The sequence below is a fragment of the Scyliorhinus torazame genome, chromosome 24 (assembly GCF_047496885.1).
Source record: "Scyliorhinus torazame isolate Kashiwa2021f chromosome 24, sScyTor2.1, whole genome shotgun sequence".
Taxonomy (NCBI): Eukaryota; Metazoa; Chordata; class Chondrichthyes; order Carcharhiniformes; family Scyliorhinidae; genus Scyliorhinus; species Scyliorhinus torazame.
Window position 1 is genome coordinate 13461232 of NC_092730.1, and position 27264 is coordinate 13488495.

Here is a 27264-nt window from a genome sequence, read left to right on the forward strand (position 1 = left end):
AGCCCACACCCCTCATTGTAACACTCTCTGATATACCCCACACCCCTCACTGTAACACTCTCTGATATACCCCACACCCCTCACTGTAACACTCTCTGATATACCCCACACCCCTCACTGTAACACTCTCTGATATACTCCACACCACTCACTGTAACACTCTCTGATATACACCACACCCCTCACTGTAACACTCTCTGATATACCCCACACTCCTCACTGTAACACTCTGTGATATACCCCACACTCCTCACTGTAACACTCTCTGATAAACCCCACACCCCTCACTGTAACACTCTGATATACCCCACAACACTCACTGTAACACTCTCTGATATACCCCACACCCCTCACTATAACACTCTCTGATATACCCACACCCCTCACTGTAACACTCTGATACACCCCACACCCCCCACTGTAACACTCTCTGATATACCCACACCCCTCACTGTAACACTCTCTGATATACCCCACACCCCTCACTGTAACACTCACTGATATACCCACACCCCTCACTGTAACACTATCTGATATACCCCACACCCCTCACTGTAACACTCTCTGATATACTCCACACCCCTCACTGTAACACTCTGATATACCCCACACCACTCACTGTAACACTCTCTGATATACTCCACACCCCTCACTGTAACACTCATATACCCCACACCCCTCACTGTAACACTCTCTGATATACCCCACACCCCTCACTGTAACACTCACTGATATACCCATACCCCTCACTGTAACACTCTCTGATATACCCCATACCCCTCACTGTAACACTCTCTGATATACCCCACACCCCTCACTGTAACACTCTCTGATACACCCCACACCCCTCACTGTGACACTGATATACCCCACACCCCTCACTGTAACACTCTGATATACCCCACACCCCTCACTGTAACACTCTGATATAGCCCACACCCCTCACTGTAACACCCTGATATACCCCACACCCCTCACTGTAACACTCTGATATACCCCACACCGCTCACTGTAACACTCTCTGATATACTCCACACCCCTCACTGTAACACTCTGATATACCCCACACCCCTCACTGTAACACTCTGATATACCCCACAGCCCTCACTGTAACACTCTCTGATACACCCCACACCCTTCACTGTGACACTCTGATATACCCCATACCCCTCACTGTAACACTCTCTGATATACCCCTCACTGAAACACTCTCTGATATACCCCACACCCCTCACTGTAACACTCTCTGATATACCCCACACCCCTCACTGTAACACTCTCTGGTATACCCCACACCGCTCACTGTAACACTGATATACCCCACACCCCTCACTGTAACACTCTCTGTTATACCCCACAACCCTCACTGTAACACTCTCTGATACACCACACACCCTTCACTGTAACACTGATATACCCCACACCCCTCACTGTAACACTCTCTGATATACCCCACACACCTCACTGTAACACTCTCTGATAGACCCCACACCCCTCACTGTAACACTCTCTGATATACCCCACACCCCTCACTGTAACACTCTCTGATATACCCAACACCCATCACTGTAACACTATCTGATATACCCCACACCCCTCACTGTAACACTCTCTGATATACCCCACTCCCCTCACTGTAACACTCTCTGATATACCCCACACCCCTCACTGTAACACTCTCTGATATACCCCACACTCCTCACTGTAACACTCTCTGATATACCCCACACCCCTCACTGTAACACTCTCTGATATACCCCAAACCCCTCACTGTAACACTCTCTGATATACCTAACACCCCTCACTGTAACACTCTCTGGTACACCACACACCCCTCACTATAATACTCTCTGATATACCCCACACCCCTCACTGTAACACTCTCTGATATACCCCACACCTCTCACTGTAATACTCTCTGATATGCCCCACACCCCTCACTATAAACACTCTCTGATACTCCCCACACCCCTCACTGTAACACTCTCTGATATACCCCACACCCCTCACTGTAGCACTCTCTGATATACCCCACACTGTAACACTCTCTGATATACCGCTCACTGTGACACTCTCTGATATACCCCACACCCCTCACTGTAACACTCTCTGATATACCCCACACCCCTCACTGTAACACTCTCTGATACACCCCACACCCCTCACTGTAACACTCTCTGATACACCCCACACCCCTCACTGTAACACTCTCTGATATACCCCACACCCCTCACTGTAACACTCTCTGATATACCCCAGACCCCTCACTATAACACTCTCTGATATACCCCACACCCCTCACTGTAACACTCTCTGATGTATCCCACACCCCTCACTGTAACACTCTTCTGATATACCCCACACCCTCACTGTAATACTCTGATATACCACACACCCCTCACTGTAACACTCTTCTGATATACCACACACCCTCACTGTAACACTCTGATATACCACACACCCCTCACAGTAACACTCTGATATACCCCACACCTCTCACTGTAACGCTCTCAGATATCCCCCACACCCCTCACTGTAACATTCTCTGATACACCCCACACCCTTCACTGTAACACTCTCTGATGCACCCCACATCCCTCACTGTAACACTCTCTGATATACCCCACGCCCCTCACTGTAACACTCTGATATATCCCACACCCCTCACTGTAACACTGTCTGATATACCCCACACCCATCACTGTAACACTCTCTGATAAACCCCACATCCCTCCCTGTTACACTCTCTGATATACCCCACACTCCTCACTGGAACACTCTGATATATCCCACGCACCTCACTGTAAAACTCTCTGATATACCCCACACCCCTCACTGTAACCCTCTCTGATATGCCCCATACCCCTCACTGTAACACTCTCTGATATACCCCACACCCCTCACAGTAACACTCTCTGATATACCCCACATCCCTCCATGTAACCCTCTCTGATATGCCCCACACCCCTCACTGTAATACTCTCTGATCTCCCCCCACACCCATCACTGTAACACCTCTGCTTTACCCCCCACCCATCACTGTAACACTCTCTGATATACCCCCCACCCCTCACTGTAAAACTCTCTGATAGACCCCACACATCTCACTGTAACACTCACTCATATACCCCACACCCCTCACTGTAACACTCTCTGATATACCCCACACCCCTCACTGTAACACTCTCTGATATACCCCACACCCCTCACTGTAACACTCACTGATATACCCCACACCCCTCACTGTAACACTCTGATATACCCCACACCCCTCACTGTAGCACTCTCTGATACACCCCACACCCCTCACTGTAACACTCTCTGATACACCCCACACCCCTCACTGTAACACTCTCGGATATACCCCCCACATCTCACTGTAACACTCTCTGATATACTCCACACCCCTCACTGTAACACTCTCGGATATACCCCCCACATCTCACTGTAACACTCTCTGATATTCCCCACACCCCTCACTGTAACACTCTCTGATATACCCACACCCCTCACTGTAACACTCTCTGATATACCCCACACCCATCACTGTAACACTCTCTGATATACCCCACACCCCTCACTGTAACACTCTCTGATATACCCTACACCCCTCACTGTAACACTCTCTGATATACCACACACCCCTCACTGTAACACTCTCTGATATACCCCACACCCCTCACTGTAACACTCTCTGATATGCCCCATACCCCTCACTGTAACACTCTCTGATATACCCCACACCCCTCACAGTAACACTCTCTGATATACCCCACATCCCTCCATGTAACCCTCTCTGATATGCCCCACACCCCTCACTGTAATACTCTCTGATCTCCCCCCACACCCATCACTGTAACACCTCTGCTTTACCCCCCACCCATCACTGTAACACTCTCTGATATACCCCCCACCCCTCACTGTAAAACTCTCTGATATACCCCACACATCTCACTGTAACACTCACTGATATACCCCACACCCCTCACTGTAACACTCTCTGATATACCCCACACCCCTCACTGTAACACTCTCTGATATACCCCACACTGTAACACTCTCTGATATACCGCTCACTGTGACACTCTCTGATATACCCCACACCCCTCACTGTAACGCTCTCTGATATACCCCACACCCCTCACTGTAACACTCACTGATATACCCCACACCCCTCACTGTAACACTCTGATATACCCCACACCCCTCACTGTAGCACTCTCTGATACACCCCACACCCCTCACTGTAACACTCTCTGATACACCCCACACCCCTCACTGTAACACTCTCGGATATACCCCCCACATCTCACTGTAACACTCTCTGATATACTCCACACCCCTCACTGTAACACTCTCGGATATACCCCCCACATCTCACTGTAACACTCTCTGATATTCCCCACACCCCTCACTGTAACACTCTCTGATATACCCACACCCCTCACTGTAACACTCTCTGATATACCCACACCCCTCACTGTAACACTCTCTGATATACCCCACACCCCTCACTGTAACACTCTCTGATATACCCCACACCCCTCACTGTAACACTCTCTGATATACCCCACACCCCTCACTGTAACACACTCTGATATACCCCTACACCTCACTGTAACACTCTCTGATATACACCACACCCCTCACTGTAACACACTCTGATATACCCCACACCCCTCACTGTAACGCTCTCTGATATACCCCTACACCTCACTGTAACACTCTCTGATATACACCACACCCCTCACTGTAACACACTCTGATATACCCCACACCCCTCACTGTAACACTCTCTGATATTCCCCATACACCTCACTGTAACACTCTCTGATATACCCCACACCCCTCACTGTAACCCTCTGTGATATACCCCACACCGCTCCCTGTAACGCTCTCTAATATATCCCACACCCCTCACTGTAACACTCTCTGATATACCCCACACTCCTCACTGGAACACTCTCTAATATATCCCACACCCCTCACTGTAACACTCTCTGATATACCCCACAACCCTCACTGTAACACTCTCTGATATACCCCACACACTCACTGTAACACTCTCTGATATACTCCACACCCCTCACTGTAACACTCTGATATACCCCACACCCCTCAGTGTAACACTCTGATATACCCCACACCCCTCACTGTGACACTCTCTGATATACCCACACCCCTCACTGTAACACTCTCTGATATACCCCACACCACTCACTGTAACACTCTCTGATACTCCCCACACCCCTCACTGTAACACTCTCTGATACTCCCCACACTGTAACACTCTGATACACCCCACACCCCTCACTGTAACACTCTCTGATATACCCCACGCCCCTCATTGTAACACTCTCTGAAATACCCTACACCCCTCACTGTAACACTCTCTGATATACCCTACACCCCTCACTGTAACACTCCGATATACCCCACACCCCTCACTGTAAAACGCTCTGATATGCCCCACACCACTCATTGTAAAACTCTCTGATATACCCCACACCCCTCACTGTAACACTTTGATATATCCCACACCCCTCACTGTAACACTCTCTGATATACCCCACACCCCTCACTGTAACACTGTCTGATATACCCCACACCCATCACTGTAACACTTTGATATATCCCACATCCCTCCCTGTAACCCTCTCTGATATGCCCGACACCCCTCAGTGTAACATTCTCTGATATACCCCACACCCCTCACTGTAACACTCTCTGATATACCCCACACACCTCACTGTAACACTCTCGGATATACGCCCCACACCTCACTGTAACACTCTGATATACCCCACACCCCTCACTGTAACACTCTCTGATATACCCCCCACCCATCACTGTAACACTCTCTGATATACCCCCCACCCCTCACTGTAAAACTCTCTGATATACCCCACACATCTCACTGTAACACTCACTCATATACCCCACACCCCTCACTGTAACACTCTCTGATATACCCCACACCCCTCACTGTAACACTCTCTGATATACCCCACACCCCTCACTGTAACACTCTCTGATATACCCCACACCCCTCACTGTAACACTCTCTGATATACCCCACACACTCACTGTAACACTCTCTGATATACTCCACACCCCTCACTGTAACACTCTGATATACCCCACACCCCTCAGTGTAACACTCTGATATACCCCACACCCCTCACTGTGACACTCTCTGATATACCCACACCCCTCACTGTAACACTCTCTGATATACCCCACACCACTCACTGTAACACTCTCTGATACTCCCCACACCCCTCACTGTAACACTCTCTGATACTCCCCACACTGTAACACTCTGATACACCCCACACCCCTCACTGTAACACTCTCTGATATACCCCACGCCCCTCATTGTAACACTCTCTGAAATACCCTACACCCCTCACTGTAACACTCTCTGATATACCCTACACCCCTCACTGTAACACTCCGATATACCCCACACCCCTCACTGTAAAACGCTCTGATATGCCCCACACCACTCATTGTAAAACTCTCTGATATACCCCACACCCCTCACTGTAACACTTTGATATATCCCACACCCCTCACTGTAACACTCTCTGATATACCCCACACCCCTCACTGTAACACTGTCTGATATACCCCACACCCATCACTGTAACACTTTGATATATCCCACATCCCTCCCTGTAACCCTCTCTGATATGCCCGACACCCCTCAGTGTAACATTCTCTGATATACCCCACACCCCTCACTGTAACACTCTCTGATATACCCCACACACCTCACTGTAACACTCTCGGATATACGCCCCACACCTCACTGTAACACTCTGATATACCCCACACCCCTCACTGTAACACTCTCTGATATACCCCCCACCCATCACTGTAACACTCTCTGATATACCCCCCACCCCTCACTGTAAAACTCTCTGATATACCCCACACATCTCACTGTAACACTCACTCATATACCCCACACCCCTCACTGTAACACTCTCTGATATACCCCACACCCCTCACTGTAACACTCTCTGATATACCCCACACCCCTCACTGTAACACTCTCTGATATACCCCACACCCCTCACTGTAACACTCTGATATACCCCACACCCCTCACTGTAGCACTCTCTGATACACCCCACACCCCTCACTGTAACACTCTCTGATACGCCCCACACCCCTCACTGTAACACTCACTGATATACCACACACCCCTCACTGTAACACTCTGATATACCCCACACCCCTCACTGTAGCACTCTCTGATACACCCCACACCCCTCACTGTAGCACTCTCTGATACACCCCACACCCCTCACTGTAACACTCTCTGATATACCCCATACACCTCACTGTAACACTCTCTGATATACCCCACACCCCTCCCTGTAACACTCTCTGATATACCCCACACTCCTCACTGGAACACTGATATATCCCACGCATCTCACTGTAACACTCTCTGATACTCCCCACACCCCTCGCTGTAACACTCTCTGATACTCCCCACACCCCTCACGGTAACACTCTCTGATATACCCCACCACTCACTGTAACACTCTGCTATACCCCACACCACTCACTGTAACACTCTTCTGATATACCCCACACCCTCACTGTAACACTCTGATATACCCCACACCCCTCACTGTAACCCTCTGTGATATACCCCACACCCCTCACTGTAACACTCTGCTATACCCCACACCCCTCACTGTAACACTCTTCTGATATACCCCACACCCTCACTGTAATACTCTGAAATACCACACACCACTCACTGTAACACTCTGATATACCCCACACCTCTCACTGTAACACTCTCAGATATCCCCCACACCCCTCACTGTAACATTCTCTGATACACCCCACTCCCCTCACTGTAACACTCTCTGATACACCCCACATCCCTCACTGTAACACTCTCTGATATACCCCACGCCCCTCACTGTAACACTCTGATATACCCCACACCCCTCACTGTAACACTCTCTGATATACCCCACAACACTCACTGTAACACTGTCTGATATACCCCACACCCCTCACTGTAACACTGTCTGATATACCCCACACCCATCACTGTAACACTCTCTGATATACCCCACACCCCTCACTGTGACACTCTCTGATCTTTATTGTTCTTCTCTCTGAAAGGCACAGCCAATTTCCGTACCCCGACTGGTTTCCGCTTGTTATCGTTTACCTCTGCGTCGCCCCGGTTTCGGAGCTGACGCCATGCTCTCGTGCGTGGCTGTCAGGACACGTACCGTCGTAGGCCCAGGGGCCTGAGCTCTTACCGATGCAGTGTGTCCGCGATGGTCCCATCACATAGCCGGGCTTGCAGGCACAGCGGAAGCTGCCCGGTGTGTTCCAGCACTCAGCGTGCTGGCAAACTCCTTGGATCAGGCACTCATTGATATCTGCAATGTAACGTCGAGAGAGGGAGAGAGAGAGAGAGATGGGAGTGAAGGGAACAGGGATAGAGAGAGAGAGAGAGGGACAGAGCGATAAGGGGAGAGGATGTGAGAGTGAGAGAGAAAGAGTGAGCGAGCAAGAGAGAGGGAAGGAGGAGGGAGAGTGGAAGAAGGAGTTATTTTACCGCCTACTGTATCCCTAGTTACCGCACCAGCTGCTGATCGTAGAACAGATCTATTGCAACGGGAAGGCTTTAAGCCCCTCAGTAGTGGCTGGGTGAAAACTATCTCAAATATTCTCTTGTGTAGAAAGGTTTGAAGAGTTAGAAGTAAGAGATGGACTTGATCGAAACATTGACAATCCGTGGAGTCTGGACGTGACAGGGGAAGGGAGGGGTGGTTGGGTGAGGGGATATGGGCAGAGTGCTCGTTCGAAGCGTCAGCGCAGGCTTGATGGGCTGAATAGCCTAATTCTACACCGTAGGCATTCTATGAAATTGGCTGAGATATTCAAGGCAGGCTAAAATATTACCTCTTTGAGTTGACAATGATGACTCATCGCGTCCCAAGGAAGACAGCTGTTTACATTCCTCCAATACGAAACTACTCCTTTTCAAACTGAGCCAATAACGCAGAATAGGTTCTTCCAGATAATTGACATCCTCGAACGAACGCGCACACCGCCGTAATATGACTTTCGGAAGTTTCATGATCGACAATATCTCTTCCAACATTTCTCCAGGTGGAGCATCCATCGACGATTGCCTGGTTGCCCCTTACTAGGGTCAGGGAACAGTTTGCAAAGATAACCGTCGACGGCCTTAGAGGCTTCTGAAAGAAATCAACTAATGCCTCCTCTCCGTCATGTCATTTCTCTTCGCCCTCCGGAAATGGGACTCGTGAAGACTTCTAAACCGCCGTCGGCCTCCAACCTCAAATTCTTCTCTCCAATGGCATAGTGTAGGTTAGATGGCTTTCGTTTCGGTGCAACATCGTGGGCCAAAGGGCCTGTACTGCGCTGTATTGTTCTATGTTCTATGTTCTAATGTTCCTCATTACCGATGTCTTCTGGTTCATTTAGTGCAAAAGACTCTATCACACCCAGTGCCACAGATTTTGTCCTTGTCCTCAGGGTAGGTATCTTCCCTCACTTTAGCAATAGAACGATCCTGCAGTTCCACTGCCATTTCAGATTCCACTTCTTGTGCACACGTTTCAGGTGTTGAAGTTCCTCTGGAAATCGGCAGATAATCCACCCGTACTTCTGGTGGATGAGGGCGAAGGGGCAGTTGGTTCGCCGCTCAAAACTTTGAACTCTTCGGAATAAAACGGCAAACTGTCTTTTTTTCCCTGGCTTCAGCCTCCTGCAGTGTTGACCGCTAGATTTATAATGTCGCTTCACATTGTCACGCGGGTGTCCCTTTAAGAAAGGTTTCGTTGCACGGCTTCAGTGATGTCATCTGTGGGTGGAGCTGGGCTGTGGCTGTCGGGTGAGAGGGGGTTTAGGTTTTTGGGTTTCAGTTTCGGTTTTGTTACTTTGGACTACAGCAGAGAGAAGCAGCGTTTCCCTGGGGTTTTTTTTTCATTTTAAAGCTGTTCCCGGGAACTGAAAACACATTGGGGGTGGCAAACCGCCTTGGTAACTTTAAAGATAAGAGTTGCTTACCAGAAGGAGTTTTGTATCTGCTGGTTGGAGGCTGGATCTCAGGGGAAGGACCAGTCCGATTCAAGTGAGAATACAGTGTGTCGGGCCACGCCCTTGAAAGGTGTTTCGGTTTATTGGCTTTTGTTATTGAATTGGAACAGCTAAGGGGGAATTCATTAAGAGTTATGTACATAGATTACTGTAGCTGTTGTTTTTTTTCATGTCTGTAATTGATAACAAATTCTGGATAAGTGTTTTATATATGTTAATTACATTCTTATAAGGGTAGCACGGTGGGGCAGTGGTTAGCACTGCTGCCTCATGCGCTGAGGACCCGGGTTCGATCCCAGCCCCGGGTCACTGTCCATGTGGAGTTTGCACATTCTCCCCGTGTTTGCGTGGGTTTCGCCCCCACAACCCAAAGATGTGCAGGGTCAATGGATTGGCCGCGCTAAATTGGCCCTTATATTGGAAAAAGTGAATTGGGTTGTGCCGCCTGGTCAAGGCCTTGCCTGGCCAGCCCTCCTCATCCCTGGCCTGGGGGTCGGGTCACCCCTGTTCCCCTTGCTGACCGGCGCCTCGCAGCTTACCTCGTTCGACGAGCTTGCCTTGCCAGCCCAGCCCTGGGTCAAGACCGAGAAACCTGCTGCTTTTTTCCCACGAAAAAGAAACACAGGACGTCTTCGCCTCCTTCTGTGCCCCCCTCCTTCCTCGTCACCTCAACCACTTCAGATCAGTCAGAAGGTTAAAGTCCAACAGGTTTGTTTCGAATCACTAGCTTTCGGAGCACAGCTCCTTCCTCAGGTGAGTGAAGAGGTGGGTTCCACAAACACAGCATATACAGACAGAGTCAATGATGCAAGACGATACATTGAATGCGAGTCTGTGCAGGTAATTAAGTCTTTACAGGTCCAGACGGAGCGACTGGAGAGAGGGGTAACCCCAGGTTAAAGAGGTGTGAATTGTCTCAAGCCAGGACAGTTGGTAGGATTTCGCAGGCCAGATGGTGGGGGATGAATGTAATGCGACATGAATCCCAGGTCCCGGTTGAGGCCGCACTCATGTGTGCGGAACTTGGCTATAAGTTTCAGCTCGGCGATTCTGCGTTGTCCCGCGTCCTGAAGGCCGCCTTGGAGAACGCTTACCCGGAGATCAGAGGCTGAATGCCCTTGACTGCTGAAGTGTTCCCCGAGTGGAAGGGAACATTCCTGCCTGGCGATTGTCACACGATGCCCGTTAATCTGTTGTCCCAGCGTCTGCATGGTCTCGCCAATGTACCACGCCTCGGGACATCCCTTCCTGCAGCGTATGAGGTAGACACCTGTTGGAATTTAACTGGGTGTCGTAAGACTTCTTACTGTGCCCACCCCAGTCCAACACCGGCATCTCCACATCGTGACTTCAGATCAGTGTTTTCCTGTTCTAAGGACACTCGACCAATCAGAGTCTTGCCTGCTAATGGGTTCAGAGCTACCAGTCCCTCATTGGTGCTGAAGAACTGCCCACAGGCACCGTCCAGCTCTCCTCTTCTCCCTTACAACCCGCTCCCCGGGCCTTGAGCGCGTAATCTGGCCCCCCACCCCCTACAAATGCAGCGCTAGGGGAACGCCGCACTGTCAGGGGCGGGAGATTTAAAACGAGGCGCCACACCCGGCCCCCTCGTGTAAGCTTGAAAGATCCCAGGGCCCACTATCCCAGTTACCCAGTTGAGTCCCAGTGGAGCTCAGCGATCGTGGAGTTCAGTTTTAGGGCCCACGAGACCAATTCGGACAAATCTTACTGACTCCCCTCCATTTCCCAGTTTCACGGGATTCTGGGATGGGGAGAAGAGTCAGGTGGCGGGTTGGCGGGTGGTGGAGTGTGGGATTTCCCCTGGAGCCCTGGGCCCAATAGTTATCCCCCCCGCGACCAACATCAGTTAAAAATACAACAGGTGGCCAGGCGTTAAGTGTCTCTGGGATCCTGCTGTGCACCCATTGGCTGTCACCCAGTGGCAGGGCCTACCCCGTAACCTCACGGTCTGCGCCGTTTCGTCAGGCCCTTCCGGCACCTTCCCTCGCAATTCCAACATCGGGAAGTACTTTACCTCAGGCGCCTGTGTGGTGCGATTTTGGCGAGGGGGATAGATTCCGTCCCCCACAGGGCGCTGAGAGTTAGCTATCTCAGCACAGGCCGCTCCGCGTCGCTCACAACGCAGGTACGTAACCAGATTGTGGATCTAATACGCTGGGACCAGGAGGGATGGGGGGGGGGGTCCTCCGTCACTCACCTTGACAGTGGGAGCTGTTCAGTCTCTTGTATCCCTGAGGACACTCCATTCCGCCAATGATACCGGTCTTTGGGTCAGTCAAGTCTGAAAGGGGGGAGGGGGGAGACAAAAGGATAGGTTTAGTTGCGCGTCAAAGACTCTGTTTCTCTCTGAGGCACGATCAATTTGACCTTCTGCGGAACTTGTACAGATTGTTCGACCTCAGCTGGGGTATTGCGTACCGGCCTGGGGGGTCACACTATAGGAAGGATGTGACCGCGTCGGGGAGGGCGCGGAACAGGTTCACACGAATGTTTCCAGAGGCGGCGCGGTGGGACAGTGGTTAGCACCGCTGCCTCACAGCTCCAGGGTCCCGGGTTCGATTCCGGCCTCGGCTCACCGCCTGTGCGGAGTCTGCACGTCCGTCCGCCCCCGCCCCCCCCCCCCCGTGGGTTTTCCTCCGGGTGCTCCGGTTTGCGCCCCCCCCGCAGTCCAAAAGGTGTGCAGGTCGGGTGGGGTGGCTGTGCGAAATTGTCAAAAGGGGAGGTGGGGGTTACTGGTTTACGGCGATAGGGCGAAGGGGTGGGGCTTCAGCAGGGTGCTCGTTCCAAGGGGCCGGTGCAGACTCGACGGGCCGAATGGCCTCCTTCGGCACTGTGAATTCTATGAGCAACTTCAGTCGTGAGGACAGGTTGGAGAGTGTTGGGTCTGTTCTCTTAGGAGGGGCCGGGGGGGGGGGGGGGGTTGACTCCAGGCAAAGGTCGCACATTTCCCCCGTCGACAATCATCAGCAAACATCCTCTTTCACTGCGAACGCGAGATTGCTTTCAGGCCTCCGTGTGGAGGGGGAAACACAGTCAGTGCCTCACGTGTGACTAAAAAAACATCCACTTAGGCCAACAAAACTAAAGGATGTTACTGCTGGGAAAAGGCAGCAACCAATGGCACGTGAAATAAGTCTTTGCTGTGGCTCAGGGCCAGGATGCCTGTTCCCATATTTAGGCCTCTCGCCCAGGCTCCAGCAGACGTTATTTGCTCCATCTGGTTTCGCATCCACAGGCTGAAAATTAATGGTACTTTCAGGTTTTGACAGAGCGAGACCAACACGCCCCATCTCCCTATCTCGATGCAGGCCAGGTGGCTATTTCGAAGAAGTCACTGAATCTCCACCCCCCCCCCCCCCCAAACACAACACCGCCCCCCCCCCCCCTCTCCCCCGTTTCTCTCCTTCACCCCCACTCCAGCACAAATCCCAGCACGACATTGCCGCAACTGGTATGAGGGAGTGCCGCACTGTCAGAGGTTCAGTACTGAGGGAGTGCCGCACTGTCAGAGGGTCAGTACTGAGGGAGTGCCGCAGTGTCGGAGGGTCAGTACTGATGGAGTGCCGCACTGTCAGAGGGTCAGTACTGAGGGAGTGCCGCACTGTCAGAGGTCAGTACTGAGGGAGTGCCGCACTGTCAGAGGGTCAGTACTGAGGGAGTGCCGCACTGTCAGAGGGTCAGTACTGAGGGAGCGCCGCACTGTCAGAGGGTCAGTACTGAGGGAGTGCCGCACTGTCAGAGGGTCAGTACTGAGGGAGTGCCGCACTGTCAGAGGGTCAGTACTGAGGGAGTGCCGCACTGTCAGAGGGTCAGGACTGAGGGAGTGCCGCACTGTCAGAGGGTCAGCACTGAGGGAGTGCCGCACTGTCAGAGGGTCAGTACTGAGGGAGTGCCGCGCTGTCAGAGGGTCAGTACTGAGGGAGTGCCGCACTGTCAGAGGGTCAGTACTGAGGGAGTGCCGCGCTGTCAGAGGGTCAGTACTGAGGGAGCGCAGCACTGTCAGAGGGTCAGTACTGAGGGAGCGCTGCACTGTCAGAGGGTCAGTACTGAGGGAGGGCCGCACTGTCAGAGGGTCAGTACTGAGGGAGTGCCGCACTGTCAGAGGGTCAGTACTGAGGGAGTGCCGCACTGTCAGAGGGTCAGTACTGAGGGAGCGCAGCACTGTCAGAGGGTCAGTACTGAGGGAGCGCCGCACTGTCAGAGGGTCAGTACTGAGGGAGTGCCGCACTGTCAGAGGGTCAGTACTGAGGGAGTGCCGCACTGTCAGAGGGTCAGGACTGAGGGAGTGCCGCACTGTCAGAGGGTCAGGACTGAGGGAGTGCCGCACTGTCAGAGGGTCAGCACTGAGGGAGTGCCGCACTGTCAGAGGGTCAGTACTGAGGGAGTGCCGCGCTGTCAGAGGGTCAGTACTGAGTGAGTGCCGCACTGTCAGAGGGTCAGTACTGAGGGAGTGCCGCGCTGTCAGAGGGTCAGTACTGAGGGAGTGCCGCACTGTCAGAGGGTCAGTACTGAGGGGGTGCTGCACTATCAGAGGGTCAGTACTGAGGGAGTGCCGCACTGTCAGAGGGTCAGTACTGAGGGAGTGCCGCACTGTCAGAGGGTCGGTACTGAGGGAGTGCTGCACTGTCAGAGGTTCAGTACTGAGCGAGTGCCGCACTGTCAGAGGGTCAGTACTGAGGGAGTGCTGCACTGTCAGAGGGTCAGTACTGAGGGGGGGGGCAGCGTTCAATTGGACAGAGACATGCGTACAAGCAAGCATGGAAACTTATTCCGAGCTTGAACCTTTTACTGCATGTATGTACACAGTTCTGATAGCTAACAGACATGCTTAAGATGGCAAAGACTCCATTAAGATCAACGCAACGGTTACCCAACACAGGACAACAATTATCACTAGTTAATAATTCTTCTTCGCTTTCCCTTGCATCTGCTGCCCGAAACCATAAATCTGTGACGCGCCCTCCCCGTGCCATCAGCTAGTGGAGTTGGCATCACTTGTCCACTCCTATCTAAACCTCATAGAAGGCTGTTACGAGAGGGTTGAAGCAGCCATCTCTACGACTGGCCAGGTTTTCCCAAAACAATCTGGCCTAATTGTTCAGCTCACAATTGCAACGCAAACCTGCGCTCCTCTCCCCTAATCGCTTCCAGCCCTGCTATCGAATCGTCAAGTCAACACAATGACATGTCGGCTTTGGAATGCGCCCCCTGGCGAGGGGCTGCCCGGGTACATGGTCTTCCCGTTGCCAACCCTGCGCAGGTGCCAGCTGGAGAGAGTGCGGACAGCCCGCATTTGGACCAACGCACCCCCTCACGTCGAGGGTCAGCTCTGGCTCCGATGCTCCTGGCTCCTCTTCTTCTTCTGGTTCATTGACGGGATGTGGGCGTCCGCTGGCCGGGCCCAGCATTTGTTGCCCGTCCCTAACTGCCCCTCGAGAAGGTGGTGGATGAGCCGCCATCTTGAACCCGCTGCAGCCCCCATGTAGGCATAGGTACACCCACAGTGCTGTTAGGGAGAATGTGGAACTCGCTCCCACAGGGAGTGGGGGAGAATGTGGGACTCGCTCCCACAGGGAGTGGGGGAGAATGTGGGACTCGCTCCCACAGGGAGTGGGGGGAATGTGGAACTCGCTCCCACAGGGAGTGGGGGGAATGTGGAACTCGCTCCCACAGGGAGTGGGGAGAATGTGGGACTCGCTCCCACGGGGAGTGGGGGAGAATGTGGAACTCGCTCCCAAAGGGAGTGGGGGAGAATGTGGGACTCACTCCCACAGGGAGTGGGGGAGAATGTGGAACTCGCTCCCACAGGCAGTGGGGGAGAATGTGGGACTCGCTCCCGCGGTGAGTGGGGGAGAATGTGGGACTCGCTCCCACAGGGAGTGGGGGAGAATGTGGGACTCGCTCCCACGGGGAGTGGGGAGAATGTGGAACTCGCTCCCACAGGGAGTGGGGGAGAATGTGGGACCCCCTCCCACAGGGAGTGGGGAGATTGTGGAACTCGCTCCCACGGGGAGTGTGGAGAATGTGGGACTCGCTCCCACAGGGAGTGGGCGAGAATGTGGGACTCGCTCCCACAGGGAGTGGGTGAGAATGTGGGACTCACTCCCACAGGGAGTGGGGGAGACTGTGGAACTCGCTCCCACCGGGAGTGGGGGAGAATGTGGGACTCGCTCCCACAGGGAGTGGGGAGAATGTGGGACTTGCTCCCACAGAGAGTGGGGGAGAATGTGGGACTTGCTCCCACAGGGAGTGGGGAGAATGTGGGACTCGCTCCCACAGAGAGTGGGGGAGAATGTGGGACTCGCTCCCACCGGGAGTGGGGAGAATGTGGGACTCGCTCCCACAGGGAGTGGGGGAGACTGTGGAACTCGCTCCCACCGGGAGTGGGGTGAATGTGGGACTCGCTCCCACAGGGAGTGGGGGAGAATGTGGAACTCGCTCCCACAGGGAGTGGGGTGAATGTGGGACTCGCTCCCACTGGGAGTGGGGAGAATGTGGGACTCGCTCCCACAGGGAGTGGGGAGAATGTGGGACTTGCTCCCACAGAGAGTGGGGGAGAATGTGGGACTCGCTCCCACAGAGAGTGGGGGAGAATGTGGGACTCGCTCCCACCGGGAGTGGGGAGAATGTGGGACTCGCTCCCACAGGGAGTTGGGGAGAATGTGGAACACGCTCCCATAGGGAGTGGGGGGGGGGGGAATGTGGAACTCGCTCCCACAGGGAGTGGGGAGAATGTGGAACTCTCTCCCACAGGGAGTGGGGAGAATGTGGGACTCGCTCCCACGGGGAGTGGGGGAGAATGTGGAACTCGCTCCCACAGGGAGTGGGGAGAATGTGGAACTCGCTCCCACAGGGAGTGGGGGAGAATGTGGAACTCGCTCCCACAGGGAGTGGGGGAGAATGTGGAACTCGCTCCCACAGGGAGTGGGGAGAATGTGGAACTCGCTCCCACAGGGAGTGGGGGAGAATGTGGAACTCGCTCACACAGGGAGTGGGGAGAATGTGGGACTCGCTCCCACAGGGAGTGGGGAGAATGTGGGACTCGCTCCCACAGGGAGTGAGGGAGAATGTGGAACTCGCTCACACAGGGAGTGGGGAGAATGTGGGACTCGCTCCCACAGGGAGTGGGGAGAATGTGGGACTCGCTCCCACAGGGAGTGGGGAGAATGTGGAACTCGCTCCAACAGGGAGTGGGGAGAATGTGGGACTCGCTCACACAGGGAGTGGGGAGAATATGGAACTCGCTCCCACAGGGAGTGGGGGGGAATGTGGAACTCGCTCCCACAGGGAGTGGGGGAGAATGTGGGACTCGCTCCCACAGGGAGTGGGGAGAATGTGGGACTCGCTCACACAGGGAGTGGGGAGAATATGGAACTCGCTCCCACAGGGAGTGGGGGGGAATGTGGAACTCGCTCCCACAGGGAGTGGGGGAGAATGTGGGACTCGCTCCCACAGGGAGTGGGGAGAATGTGGAACTCGCTCCCACAGGGAGTGGGGAGAATGTGGGACTCGCTCCCACAGAGAGTGGGGAGAATGTGGGACTCGCTCCCACAGGGAGTGGGGAGAATGTGGAACTCGCTCCCACAGGGAGTGGGGAGAATGTGGAACTCGCTCCAACAGGGAGTGGGGAGAATATGGAACTCGCTCCCACAGGGAGTGGGGAGAATGTGGGACTCGCTCCCACAGGGAGTGGGGGAGAATGTGGAACTCGCTCCCACAGGGAGTGGGGGAGAATGTGGAACTCGCTCCCACAGGGAGTGGGGGAGAATGTGGAACTCGCTCCCACAGGGAGTGGGGGGAATGTGGAACTCGCTCCCACAGGGAGTGGGGGAGAATGTGGAACTCGCTCCCACAGGGAGTGGGGGAGAATGTGGAACTCGCTCCCACAGGGAGTGGGGGGAATGTGGAACTCGCTCCCACAGGGAGTGGGGGAGAATGTGGAACTCGCTCCCACAGGGAGTGGGGGAGAATGTGGAACTCGCTCCCACAGGGAGTGGGGAGAATGTGGGGCTCGCTCCCACAGAGAGTGGGGAGAATGTGGGGCTCGCTCCCGCAGGGAGTGGGGGAGAATGTGGAACTCGCTCCCACAGAGAGTGGGGGAGAATGTGGGACTCGCTCCCACAGAGAGTGGGGGAGAATATGGAACTCGCTCCCACAGAGAGTGGGGGAGAATGTGGAACTCGCTCCCGCAGGGAGTGGGGAGAATGTGGGACTCGCTCCCACAGGGAGTGGGGGGGAATGTGGGACTCGCTCCCACAGAGAGTGGGGAGAGTGTGGAACTCGCTCCCACAGGGAGTGGGGAGAATGTGGGACTCGCTCCCACAGGGAGTGGGGAGAATGTGGAACTCGCTCCCACAGGGAGTGGGGGGGAATGTGGGACTCGTTCCCACAGAGAGTGGGGAGAGTGTGGAACTCGCTCCCACAGGGAGTGGGGAGAATGTGGGACTCGCTCCCACAGGGAGTGGGGAGAATGTGGAACTCGCTCCCGCAGGGAGTGGGGAGAATGTGGGACTCGCTCCCACAGGGAGTGGGGGAGAATGTGGAACTCGCTCCCGCAGGGAGTGGGGGAGAATGTGGGAATCGCTCCCACAGGGAGTGGGGGAGAATGTGGAACTCGCTCCCACAGAGAGTGGGGAGAGTGTGGAACTCGCTCCCACAGGGAGTGGGGAGAATGTGGGACTCGCTCCCACAGGGAGTGGGGGAGAATGTGGAACTCGCTCCCACAGAGAGTGGGGGAGAATGTGGAACTCGCTCCCACAGGGAGTGGGGGAGAATGTGGGACTCGCTCCCACAGGGAGTGGGGGAGAATGTGGAACTCGCTCCCACAGGGAGTGGGGAGAATGTGGGACTCGCTCCCACAGGGAGTGGGGAGAATGTGGGACTCGCTCCCACAGGGAGTGGGGAGAATGTGGAACTCGCTCCCACAGAGAGTGGGGAGAATGTGGGACTCGCTCCCACAGAGAGTGGGGAGAATGTGGAACTCGCTCCCACAGAGAGTGGGGGGGAATGTGGGACTCGCTCCCACAGAGAGTGGGGAGAATGTGGAACTCGCTCCCACAGAGTGTGGGGGGGAATGTGGGACTCGCTCCCACGGGGAGCGGTCGAGGTGAATGGTGTCGATACATTTAAAGGGGAACCCGAACAAGCATACGAGAGGGAGGAGGGAATACGCTGGCAGAGTTGGATGAATAATGCCTCCCGGGTTGGGACGACCAACGGGAAGCCTGAGGCCTTCTCTGGCTGGACTGAAATGCTTGTTGGGAGGAAGCAGGAAAGCGGCACTGGGAGTGCACGCGGGAAGGGCCAGCGTCTCAGGGCCTCTCTGATCTCGCAGCAGTCAATCCACGTGCTGCGCAGGTCTCGCCTCACCCGTGGCCCGTGACTTTATCAGGCCTCACTTGGTGGCCTGGAGCACACCACCGCCAGACAAGCTGGCGGTTCCCTGAAAGCACACTTGGGCTCAAATATCTCTCTCTCTCCTTATTCTTACATAACATAATGACTTGGCTTCGCTTGAGACACGATTCCAAACCTGCGAAAACAATTTCCCTCCCCTGCCATCGGCTCAAAGGCCCTTTTGTCTGCTCTGTACGCAGCTGCTTTGCGTACTCGAGGCAGCGTGAACGTTTCTGTCTCCCTCTCGACCCGCGCCCCCAACCCTAGCTGTTGGCCACCCGTGGTTAAAGAATGAGGCTCCTCAGAGGGCCCTGCGAAGCACGTGAACGCAGGGAGCGAGCGGTTACGAAGGGACGGGAACGGGCAGAGACAGAGACAGCTTCCTGTCCTCTTCGACACTTTGAGCCGTGCAGCGGGGGCGGGGGGGGATTAGGGCTGGACGGGTGGGGGGCTGTGAGGGGGCAACACAGCATCGTTCGAGGGCATTGAACCGGGAACCTCGAAGGCCGAGTGACCCCGAGCAGTGCATTGCCTTTCCAATTAGGCCACTGCAGAATGCGGAAGGGCAAGGAAGCGTTAATTCTCTCCTCCATAGTCTGCTCTTTCCAAGTTTGGCGTTGGTTCTGTAGACTTGCAGTTGAAGGAATCTGTTGAATTTATTAAATTATTGTTCTTGGCGACACGCCTCGATATTTCTTATCCTGCAATCCGTCAAGGGATTTTTTAACCATCACACTTCCTCACGTAACCCACACTCTCTGATATATCCCACACCCCTCACTGTAACACTCTCTGATACACCCCACACCCCTCACTGTAACACTCTCTGATATACCCCACACCCCTCACTGTAACACTCTCTGATATACCCCACAACACTCACTGTAACACTCTCTGATATATCCCACACCCCTCACTGTAACACTCTCTGATATACCCCACACCCCTCACTGTAACACTCTCTGATGTACCCCACACCCCTCACTGTAACACTCTCTGATATACCCCACACCCCTCACTGTAACACTCTCTGATATACCCCACACCCCTCACTGTAACACTCTCTGATATACCCCACACCCCTCACTGTAACACTCTCTGATATACCCCACACCCCTCACTGTAACACTCTCTGATATACCCCACACCCCTCACTGTAACACTCTCTAATATACCCCACACCCCTCACTGTGACACTCTGATATACCACACACCCCTCACTGTAACACTCTCTGATATACCCCACACCCCTCACTGTAACACTCTCTAATATACCCCACACCCCTCACTGTGACACTCTGATATACCACACACCCCTCACTGTAACACTCTCTGATATACCCCACACCCCTCACTGTAACACTCTCTGATATACCCCACACCCCTCACTGTAACACTCTCTGATATACCCCACAACACTCACTGTAACACTCTCTGATATATCCCACACCCCTCACTGTAACACTCTCTGATATACCACACACCCCTCACTGTAACACTCTCTGATACACCCCACACCCCTCACTGTAACACTCTCTGATATACCCCACACCCCTCACTGTAACACTCTCTGATATACCCCACACCCCTCACTGTAACACTCTCTGATATACCCCACACCCTCACTGTAACACTCTCTGATATACCTCACACCCCTCACAATAACACTCACTGATATACCCCACACCCCTCACTGTAACACTCTCTGATACACCCCTCACTCTAACACTCTCTGATATACCCCACACCCCTCACTGTAACACCCTCTGATACACCCCTCACTCTAACACTCTCTGATATACCCCACACCCCTCACTGTAACACTCTCTGATACACCCCTCACTCTAACACTCTCTGATATACCCCACACCCCTCACTGTAACAGTCTCTGATATACCCCACACCCCTCACTGTGACACTCTCTGATATACCCCACACTGTAACATTCTCTGATATACCGCTCACTGTGACACTCTCTGATATACCCCACACCTCTCACTGTAACACTCTCTGATATTCGCCACACCCCTCACTGTAACACTCTCTGATATACCCCACACTCCTCATTGTAACACTCCCTGATATACCCCACATCCCTCACTGTAACACTCTCTGATACACCCCTCACTCTAACACTCTCTGATATACCCCACACCTCTCACTGTAACACTCTCTGATATTCGCCACACCCCTCACTGTAACACTCTCTGATATACCCCACACCCCTCACTGTAACACTCTCTGATATACCCCACATCCCTCACTGTAACACTCTCTGATATACCCCACACCCCTCACTGTAACACTCTCTGATATACCCCACACCCCTCACTGTAACACTCTGATATACCCCGCACTCCTCACTGTAACACTCCCTGATATACCCCACATCCCTCACTGTAACACTCTCTGATATACCCCACACCCCTCACTGGAACACTCTCTGATATACCCCACACCCCTCATTGTAACACTCTCTGATATACCCCACACCCCTCACTGTAACACTCTCTGATATACCCCACATCCCTCACTGTAACACTCTCTGATATACCCCACACCCCTCACTGTAACACTCTCTGATATACCCCACACCCCTCACTGTAACACTCTGATATACCCCGCACTCCTCATTGTAACACTCCCTGATATACCCCACATCCCTCACTGTAACACTCTCTGATATACCCCACACCCCTCACTGGAACACTCTCTGATATACCCCACACCCCTCACTGTAACACTCTCTGATATACCCCACACCCCTCACTGTAACACTCTCTGATATACCCCACATCCCTCACTGTAACACTCTCTGATATACCCCACACCCCTCACTGTAACACTCTCTGATATACCCCACACCCCTCACTGTAACACTCTGATATACCCCGCACTCCTCACTGTAACACTCTCTGATATACCCCACACCCCTCACTGTAACACTCTCTGATATACCCCACACCCCTCACTGTAACACAATCTTATATACCCCACACCCCTCACTGTGACACTCTCTGATATACCCCACACCCCTCACTGTAACACTCTGATATACCCCACACCCCTCACTGTAACACACTCTGATATACCCCACACCCCTCACTGGAACACTCTCTGATATACCCCACACCACTCACTGTAACACTGATATACCCCTCACTGTAACACTCTGATATACCCCACACCCCTCACTGTAACACTCTCTGATATACCCCACACCCCTCACTGTAACACTGATATACCCCACACCCCTCACTGTAACACTCTCTGATATACCCCACACCCCTCACTGTAACACTCTCTGATATACCCCACACCCCTCACTGTAACACTCTGATGTACCCCGCACTCCTCACTGTAACACTCTCTGATATACCCCACACCCCTCACTGTAACACTCTCTGATATACCCCACACCCCTCACTGTAACACAATCTTATATACCCCACACCCCTCACTGTGACACTCTCTGATATACCCCACACCCCTCACTGTAACACTCTGATATACCCCACACCCCTCACTGTAACACACTCTGATATACCCCACACCCCTCACTGTAACACTCTCTGATATACCCCACACCACTCACTGTAACACTGATATACCCCTCACTGTAACACTCTGATATACCCCACACCCCTCACTGTAACACTCTCTGATATACCCCACACCCCTCACTGTAACACTGATATACCCCACACCCCTCACTGTAACACTCTCTGATATACCCCACACCCCTCAGTGTAACACTCTCTGATATACCCCACACCCCTCACTGTGACACTCTCTGCTATACCCCACACCCCTCACTGTAACACAATCTTATATACCCCACACCCCTCACTGTAACACTCTCTGATATACCCCACACCCCTCACTGTAACACTCTGATATACCCCACACCCCTCACTGGAACACTCTCTGATATACCCCACACCCCTCACTGTAACACTCTCTGATATACCCCACACCCCTCACTGTAACACAATCTTATATACCCCACACCCCTCACTGCAACACTCTCTGATATACCCCACACCCCTCACTGAAACACTCTCTGATATACCCCACACCCCTCACTGTAACACAATCTTATATACCCCACACCCCTCGCTGCAACTCTCTCTGATATACCCCACACCCCTCACTGAAACACTCTCTGATATACCCCACACCCCTCACTGTAACACAATCTTATATACCCCACACCCCTCACTGCAACACAATCTTATATACCCAACACCTCTCACTGTAACATTCTCTGATATACCCCACACCCCTCACTGTAACACTCTGATATACCCCACGCCCCTCACTGTAACACTCTCTGATATACCACACACCCCTCACTGTAACACTCTCTGATATACCCCACACCCCTCACTGTAACACTCTCTGATATACCCCACACCTCTCACTGTAACATTCTCTGATATACCCCACACCCCTCACTGTAACACTCTCTGATATATCCCACACCTCTCACTGTAACATTCTCTGATATACCCCACACCCCTCACTGTAACACTCTCTGATATACCCCACACCCCTCACTGTAACACTCTGATATACCCCACACCCCTCACTGTAACACTCTTTGATATACCCCATACCCCTCACTGTAACACTGATATACCCCACACACCTCACTGTAACACTCTCTGATATACCCCACACCCCTGACTGTAACACTGATATACCCCACACCATTTACTGTAACACTACCTGATATACCCCACACCCCTCACTGTAACACACTCTGATATACCCCACACTCCTCACTGTAACACTACCTGATATACCCCAAACGCATCACTGTAACACTCTCTGATATACCCCACACCCCTCACTGTAACACTCTCTGATATACCCCACACTCCTCACTGTAACACACTCTGATATACCCCACACTCCTCACTGTAACACTACCTGATATACCCCAAACCCGTCACTGCAACACTCTCTGATATACCCCACACCCCTCACTGTAACAGTCACCCCACACCCCTCACTGTAACACAATCTTATATACCCCACACCCCTCACTGTAACACTCTCTGATATGCCCCACACCCCTCACTGTAACACTCTGATATACCCCACACCCCTCACTGGAACACTCTCTGATATACCTCACACCCCTCACTGTAACACTCTCTGATATACCCCACACCCCTCACTGTAACACAATCTTATATACCCCACACCCCTCACTGCAACACTCTCTGATATACCCCACAACCCTCACCGAAACACTCTCTGATATACCCCACACCCCTCACTGTAACACAATCTTATATACCCCACACCCCTCACTGCAACTCTCTCTGATATACCCCACACCCCTCACTGAAACACTCTCTGATATACCCCACACCCCTCACTGTAACACAATCTTATATACCCCACACCCCTCACTGCAACACAATCTTATATACCCAACACCTCTCACTGTAACATTCTCTGATATACCCCACACCCCTCACTGTAACACTCTGATATACCCCACGCCCCTCACTGTAACACTCTCTGATATACCACACACCCCTCACTGTAACACTCTCTGATATACCCCACACCCCTCACTGTAACACTCTCTGATATACCCCACACCTCTCACTGTAACATTCTCTGATATACCCCACACCCCTCACTGTAACACTCTCTGATATATCCCACACCTCTCACTGTAACATTCTCTGATATACCCCACACACCTCACTGTAACACTCTCTGATATACCCCACACCCCTCACTGTAACACTCTGATATACCCCACACCCCTCACTGTAACACTCTTTGATATACCCCATACCCCTCACTGTAACACTGATATACCCCACACACCTCACTGTAACACTCTCTGATATACCCCACACCCCTGACTGTAACACTGATATACCCCACACCATTTACTGTAACACTACCTGATATACCCCACACCCCTCACTGTAACACACTCTGATATACCCCACACTCCTCACTGTAACACTACCTGATATACCCCAAACGCATCACTGTAACACTCTCTGATATACCCCACACCCCTCACTGTAACACTCTCTGATATACCCCACACTCCTCACTGTAACACACTCTGATATACCCCACACTCCTCACTGTAACACTACCTGATATACCCCAAACCCGTCACTGCAACACTCTCTGATATACCCCACACCCCTCACTGTAACAGTCACCCCACACCCCTCACTGTAACACTCTCTGATATACCCCACACCCCTTGTTGTAAAACTCTCTGATATACCCCACACCCCTCACTGTAACACTCTCTGATATACCCCACACCCCTCACTGTAACTCTCTCTGATATACCACACACCCCTCACTGTAACACTCGCTGATATACCCCACACCCCTCACTGTAACACTCTCTGATATACCCCACACCCCTCACTGTAACACTCTCTGATATACCCCACACCCCTCACTGTAACACAATCTTATATACCCCACACCCCTCACTGTAACACTCTCTGATATACCCCACACCCCTCACTGTAACACTCTCTGATATACCCCACACCCCTCACTGTAACACAATCTTATATACCCCACTCTCTTGCTGTCGCACTCTCTGGTATACCTCACACCCCTCACTGTAACACTTTCTGATATTCCCCACACCACTCACTGTAACACTCTGATATATCCAACACTGCTCACTGTAACACTCTCTTGAATGAGGGTGATTGGAAAGCACTTAACTCTCTTTGAAGTGGTTGAGGTTTGAACTTATGTCTCCGATAATGACTCGTCCCAACCTATTTAGGGTTCGACTTGCAAGGTGGTAGCAGCTCCAGTCCCTACTGACAGGCCTCATTAATAAGCCCCAGTGAAGTGAAGGAGGTTTAAGCAGTCCATACCTCTGATATAAATGTACTCACAGTGCTGGTGTCGACACTTGTTGCAGTTACTGAAACCCCACGACGTTCCCACGCTTCCACAGCAATCTTCCTCTTTCGTCAGGCCAGGAAGTGGGTTACTGCACTGTAAATAAAAGCTGACATTACTGACCATTCCCGGCACGAAATCATCAGCACCTCCGGCTCAGTAAAGGGCTTTGTCACCCCTTTAGACACGACAATGTTATTACTGCGTCACTAAACTTTATTTAATGGTTCACGGGATGTGGGGGTCGCTGGCCGGGCCCAGCATTTATTGCCCCTCCCTAATTGCCCCTCGAGAAGGTGGCGGGTGAGCCGCCACCTTGAACCCGCCGCAGTCCCGTGTGGTGTAGGTACACCCGCCGTGCTGTTAGGGAGGGAGTTCCCAGGATTTTGACCCCAGCCACAGCGAAGGAACGGCCGATATATTTCCGAGTCGGGATGGCGAGCGGCGGTGGTGTTCCCCGTGCGTCTGCTGCTGCCCTCGTCCTTCTAGACGGCAGAGGTGGCGGGTTTGGAAGGTGCTGGCGAAGGATCGAGTGGCTGCGGCGCGTCTTGTAGACGGTGCACACGGCTGCCGCTGTGCGTCGGGGGGGAGGAGGGGGCGAATGTTTGCGGTTAGCGTGTCGATCGAGCGGGGCTGCTGTGTCCTGGATGGTGTCGAGCTTCTCGAGTGTCGTTGGGAGCTGTGCTCATCCAAGCGAGTGGAGAGTATTCCCTCACACTCCTGACTTGTGCCTTGTGGATGGTGGACAGGCTTTGGGGGGAGTCAGGAGGTGAGTTACTCTCCGCAGGATTCCCAGCCTCTGACCTGCTCTGG

At 52.9% G+C, this 27264-nt stretch overlaps 1 protein-coding gene across 1 annotated transcript in view; it reads right to left on the reverse strand.

Annotated features, from left to right (window-relative positions):
* Positions 1–27264, reverse strand: part of ltbp3 (latent transforming growth factor beta binding protein 3) — a 167474-nt gene that overhangs the window by 46120 nt on the left and 94090 nt on the right. The window contains 3 exon segments of the mRNA XM_072489380.1: positions 8301–8423; positions 12332–12415; positions 26445–26547. Coding sequence (XP_072345481.1) covers positions 8301–8423; positions 12332–12415; positions 26445–26547 — 310 coding nt within the window.